This window comes from Microtus ochrogaster, chromosome 15, assembly GCF_000317375.1.
Source record: "Microtus ochrogaster isolate Prairie Vole_2 chromosome 15, MicOch1.0, whole genome shotgun sequence".
Taxonomy (NCBI): domain Eukaryota; kingdom Metazoa; phylum Chordata; class Mammalia; order Rodentia; family Cricetidae; genus Microtus; species Microtus ochrogaster.
In genome coordinates, this window is record NC_022017.1 from 1,041,011 (window position 1) to 1,047,245 (window position 6,235).

At 41.5% G+C, this 6,235-nt stretch overlaps 1 protein-coding gene across 1 annotated transcript in view; it reads left to right on the forward strand.

Annotated features, from left to right (window-relative positions):
* The window catches only part of Cbx5 (chromobox 5), a 10,927-nt gene extending 5,841 nt beyond the window's left edge, over nt 1–5,086 (forward strand). Inside the window, exons 2-4 of the mRNA XM_005354016.2 lie at nt 3,192–3,207; nt 3,510–3,610; nt 4,815–5,086. Of these exons, the coding sequence (XP_005354073.1) occupies nt 3,192–3,207; nt 3,510–3,610; nt 4,815–4,965 (268 nt within the window). The 3' untranslated portion in view covers nt 4,966–5,086. The remainder of the gene's footprint in view (nt 1–3,191; nt 3,208–3,509; nt 3,611–4,814) is intronic.
* Nucleotides 5,087–6,235: the final 1,149 nt, after the last annotated feature.

A 6,235-nucleotide genomic window follows, 5' to 3' on the forward strand; every position in this document is an offset into this window, starting at 1 on the left:
TTTTTTTTTGGTTTTTCGAGACAGGGTTTCTCTGTGGCTTTGGAGCCTGTCCTGGAACTAGCTCTTGTAGACCAGGCTGGTCTCGAACTCACAAATTTTTACTTTATTAAAAAACAAACAGAACTGGGCAGTGATGGCCCATGCCTTTAATCCCCAACTCAGGAGGCCGAGGCAGGCAGATCTCAATGAGTTTGATGTCAGCCTGGTCTATAGAGTGAGTTCCACAACAAAAACCCTGTCTCAAAAATAAAAAAAAAAAAATCTTCTTTTGTGTCTGTTTGCGGTTTAGTTTAGTTGAAAATTAGTTCTGAAGTTTGGCTTCACTCAGTTGCTTTTTTATTTTTCTATAGTAACATAAACACCATATTGCCTCTTTTTGTTTCTGCTGTTTCTTTCCTGTGTGGGTATAACAAATTTGTTATACCACTCTACCCATCCAGCTTTGCCTCTTTACGTTTTATTTCAAGGTTAGGAAGAATATATCATATGCTTAAAATTTACTACAATAGAAGTATAAGTCTGTGTCGCATCCCTACATCAAGTTCCTGTTTATCTGCATTATACTTGGACGCTCATTTGTCGGTACTGTTACTCTTAACTCTGACTACAACTTAGAGACACCCAGTGGGTATTTAAAAGACCTCCAGTATCCAAGATGAACCTTACACCAGTTAACCTGAGAGTTCTGGGGGAAGACTGAGGCACTGGGCTTCTGTAAAGGTTTGTATATAATTCTTGGCCTCAGACTAAGGGCTTTTTCTGTCTGGCTCCTTTCTCTGGTTAATTTTTTTTTCTTTCTAGTTAATTTTATTTTCATAACCATTTCCTTGTTATTTGAGACAGGGTCTCTCTGTAGACCAGGCTGACGTGTAACTCAGATCCTTCTAAGCACTGGGGTTAAAGGGGTGGGGTAACATGCCTGGCTGGAGCCTTATGCCAGATTCTGGAAAGACCTGAATATTGTTATGATAAACTATATTGATAAAGATTTCTTTAAAAACATTTATTTATTTATTATGTGTACAATATCCTGTCTGTGTGTATGCCTGCAGGCTAGAGGAGAGCACCAGACCCCATTACAGATGGTTGTGAGCCACCATGTGATTGCTGGGAATTGAACTCAGGACATTTGGAAGAGCAGGCAATGCTCTTAACCTCTGAGGCATCTCTCTAGCCCATTGATAAAGATTTTCTATTTTCTAAGAGAATAGGACTTAATGTTTTCGGTTCTTTAAATTTTATTTATTTTGTTTTTTTGAGGTAGGGGCTCACTATGTAGTCCTGGCCTAAACCTAAATATGCAGACCATGCTGGCCTCAGTCTCTGTCTACCTTTGCCTCTCAAATCTCCCTGTGCCCTTTTTAAATTTTATTTACATATTTTAATACATTTTATTTTTTGTGCTGGGCGGTAGTGGCTCACGCCTTTAATCATAGCACTCAGGAGGCAGAGGCAAGTGGATCTCTGTGAGTTTGAGGCCAGTCTGGTCTACAAGAGCTAGTTCCAGAACAGGCTCCAAAACTACAGAGAAGTCCTGTCTCGAAAAAAAAAAAAACCCGGAGAGCCAGGCGGTGGTGGCGCACGCCTTTAATCCCAGCACTCGGGAGGCAGAGGCAGGCGGATCTCTGTGAGTTCGAGACCAGCCTGGTCTACAAGAGCTAGTTCCAGGACAGGCTCCAAAGCCACAGAGAAACCCTGTCTCGAAAAAAAAAAAAAAAAAAAAAAAAAAAAAATTATTTTTTTGCATGTGTGTGTGAGCGTGTATACCACTGCACATGTGTGGTGGGTAGAGAAAAACTTGGGAAAGTCAGTTATCTTCTTTTCACCAGATTAGTCTGGTCTGCAGGCTTGGAGCAGGCACCTTTATTGACTAAGCCATTCATTAATTCATTTGTTACCCTTGTATTCTGGCTTTTGTCATTTGGTTCTTTTCTAGTTAGGTTGATATAGCAGAATAACACAACCAAAGACTTTTAACTGTATTTGTGAGAGTCAGTAAACAGCTCTTCAATTCAGGGTCTTTGTTCTATTAAAGGCAGTAATCTGGCTTAGAGTCCTGGCCACTTGAGAGGACTTCTTGTCTGTCTAGTTCTGGAGCTGCTGACCTTGAAAACACCCTCCACACATCCTTTACATCAGTTGTCTGGGGCCCCTGTCAGGTAGACAGCTGGTATGATAGGTAGTAGCCAAGTGTTTTTAAGGTATGGAGGAGATTACATTTCTTTAGACCACTGTAGAAGAGATTTCCTAGTCAGTTTTATGCCTGATTTAAGATTACTGCCTGTGATGATTTCTGTGTTTGCCTTGCCTTGGCTCCTTTCAAGCGGCTTGGACATTCTTTCTCCATTTCCTCCCTCTGTAACAGGCTGTTTCCAGCCGCCAGTAATGATGGATGACTTCGTCCCTGTGCCTGCATTCCAGCTGTGAGCAGCTGTGTTTGCATCTGGGAACCTGTCCCCCTTGAGTGCCCCAAAGAGTCTGTGTCTTAAAAAGTCAGCATCCACGATACAGTACCCATTGGTCCATGACTAGAATTTCTTTTCTGTTGTGGCTTCTGGTATCTTTGCGGACCACCAGGACTGTGCAAACTTTCTGTGTTTCTATTTTAAAATTTTCATTTACTTGTTCAATGGGTTAGGGAGCCTCATGTACCAGGAGGTCCAGGAACATGTGGGAGTTGGTACTTTCCATCTACCATGTGACTCCCAGAGATCAAACTCAGGTTGTCAGACTTGTGTGCATGCCCCTTTGCCCACTGAGCCATCTTTTGATGGCTGCTTTTGATCTCAAAGGAAAGTAAGACGATCAGAGAGATGCTAGGAAATCACACACCCAAGATTTGGTTTGTTTGAAATATCTTAAGTTTGTGTGTGTATGTGTATGTGTGTGTTGCTGATGAATGAGTTTACAGTATCTCAAGTCTAAGTCCAATCCCAGTTAATGCTAACAGTGTGTCTGTGGTACTAGGGACTCTCCTGCCAAGTATATGCAAACTAGTGTTTATGACCTTCAAAATTTTCCCTTTTCAGAGTATTGGTCTTGCATTCTTCTTGCCTCTGTTTTTTTATAATATAGAGGACTGGAATATGAAAACCGTTTGTCACTATTAAGATAAATTAAAGGTCTAAAAGGTTATGGTTGAGAAAGCTTATCTGAAGTTAAGAGAGTGAGAATGGGTTTGGGTGTCTCAGGAACAAGAAGAGAGAGGTCAGCCTGCGGTACTGAAGAGATCGTAAGGGTTAGGATGTCAGGACTGACCAGATGGTTCTCCAGAGACTCTAGGACTTTCTAGACTTCCAGGCCCTCTTTGGTCATTGCAAGGAATCCCAGGAAAGACACTGCATCTTCTTGCAGAAATATCTTTTGACATTGTTGCTACTGGTTGTTCTAGTATTATGTTTCTTAAGTTGTAAGAATTTTTCTGAATTGATGGTATCAGGTGATGCTAACAAAGGCTATGACTTGTTCTGAGAAACCCTAAGCTCTGATCTGTCCTGTTGTATTTATAGCAGAGCAATGACATCGCCCGGGGCTTTGAGAGAGGATTGGAACCAGAAAAGATCATTGGGGCGACAGACTCCTGTGGTGACTTGATGTTCCTGATGAAATGGTGAGAGAAGACGGGCCTCACTCTACAGTTGTGCTCCTTTGCTATGAAGAAAAAGGATGTAAAACTGAGAATTCCTATGTCTAATTCTTAACACCACAGTGGGGATTGTCAATATTAAGTGGGGATTGTGGTTCAGAATGGGTTTGTGACATTGTCAGGCTTTGTTATGTTTTGTATCATAGTAACCTGCATAATAGAAAAATAAATTTGGGGTAAAATATTTGTAGCCATTTCCTAAACATCTGTTTGCATAGAACTGAATCATGTCCATGGGATAAGGGGCTGGGTAAAGCTTATTCCCATCCTGAGGGCTAGGATCACAGAGAGATGGCTAAAAGAGAAATTAATTTCAACAAAGGACATTAAGATTAATGGCTGAAGAAAGCACAAATTACTTTATCAGTGATAGTAACTTCTAGAAGAAAGTGGAGTACTTCCTCTTCCTTTCTCCCTCCTTTTCTAACAGGGTCTGTTGTTAGCTCAGGCTGACCTTGACCTCAGTGTATAGTCTGCTGGGTTGGAGTTAGAGGATTACAGGCCCATGCTCACCATGCCTGACTGGCTCTTTTCCTCTCCACTGTTCTTTTCCTTTCCCCTCCTTCCCCTTTTCTTTTTAAAATTTTGTTTCATTTTATTTTATGTGTATATGTGTTTTGTTTAAATATGTATGTATGTGTACCATCTGTGTACAGTGCCTACAGAAGCCAGAAAAGGGCTCCAGAACCCCTGGGACTGACATTACAGTCCATTGTGAGCTGCCATGTAGTTGATGGGAACTGGGAACTGAGCCTGGGTCCTTCACAGTAAACCTAGCTGGCTTCAAACTCAGAGATCCATTTGCCTCTGCCTCCCGAGTGAACAGTAGTATGTATTCTTAAATGCTGAGCCAACTCTAGCCTCTAGGGTGTTGGATCCTCTAGAGCTAAAGGGAGAGACAGTCGTGAGCCACTGTGTGAGTGCTAGGACTGAACCTGGGTCCTGTAAGAGCAGCTGTCTCTTCAGCTTTTTCTTTCTTGTTTACTTTTTGATGTTAAAGATCAAATACAGAGGCTCCACCACTGTTATAGCTCCAGCCCTGTAAAGATCCCTTTTACTTTTAGATCAAAGTGTAAGGAGGAGATCAAGCCGGCTAAATTCAAATAATGACATTCAGACAGATATTTTCAGTCTCACTTCTTCTAAGTCTTATGTCCTTTCTTTCTAGGAAAGACACAGATGAAGCTGACCTGGTTCTTGCAAAAGAAGCTAATGTGAAGTGTCCACAAATTGTGATAGCGTTTTATGAAGAGAGACTGACGTGGCATGCATATCCAGAAGATGCGGAAAACAAAGAGAAAGAAAGCTCGAAGAGCTAAAGGAGGGTGGTCTCTGCCATTTCTCTTTGTATATACCACGTTCACCTTCCTGCCTCCTCTCCCTTCTCCTTCCCTTTCCATCCTAAACACATCCATAAAAGTATGTGCTCACACTGTGCTTCATGGAGAGATGTTGGTATTGGTTCTCTTGTAATATAGCTGACGGTTGGACCCATAAGTGTAACTGTGAAAACCAAGTATTTACATGCTGTGTGTAATTCCCAGTTTTTTCTTTACCCTTATCTTTTCCTTCTGTTCCCAGGTTACTTTTTAATCACCTTAGAGTCATGAATTTTTGAGGCCAGTTGCTTTTTAGGCTGGGGAATTTTGTTACAATGGTGATGACTTCAGTTTCTTGATTGTTATTGGAATATATTGATGACCAGCTGGCCTTTGTTTTGACATACTAGGGTGGAAAGGATGTCCTTCTTTTAGAAAGCCAATAGCAGTGGCCTACTTGTATCTTTTCCAGTTTCATTTAGCTCTGCCAGGATTCTTGGCAGGATTCTAGTGTTCTTGGTGTGGTCTTCTGGACCGCCCCTGTCCGTCCTCACTTACCCTATTGTAACAACTCTGACTTTCTGAGAACTTGAAACTTTACATTTAAATCTGTCAAGGCACTCTCTTTAGCCCTCAAATGTTTTCGGCCTTGTTATTGTTCCTGATTCTGCTTCTTTTCGGTTGGCATCAGTTTGTCATCAAGTAACAAGATGACTGTGGAGTCTGTAAGCTGTAGTACAGGAAGATAATGGGTGGGGCCAGAGAGAGTTGTCTTCGGTATCGCATGGTTTATATGTATTCTTTCCTTTCACCCCTCATATGCAGACTATATTTATGTAGGTGTGAGTGATTGCCTGGTGCTTGCTTGTGCCAAGGTGCTGGGCACCCTCTAACCCTGCCAACTTCTATGGCCTCCCAAAGCTTCCTGTTACCAAAGCGGTGTCAGCAAATTCACCTCTCAGTGGACTCACATTCCCTTCCGTGCCATTATTTTCAGTTGGGAATTCATAGAAGCTACTAGCCGTAGTATCAGTTTTTAAATGCTCACAGTAGTACTAATCTGTAATTTTACCATCTCATGACAAAGTATTAATGTTTCTTGCCTTCTCTGATCTCAGGCTTTAGTTGTATCTTATTTTTAAAACTGTCTTTTCATAGAAGACTATCATCTCAGACAGTGACACAACCTTCTCTCAAAACAAACTTTCCTTTTTGGTTTACTCTTGCTTTGCTATTCTATTGAGAAAATTTTCTGGCTCTACTTTGCTTT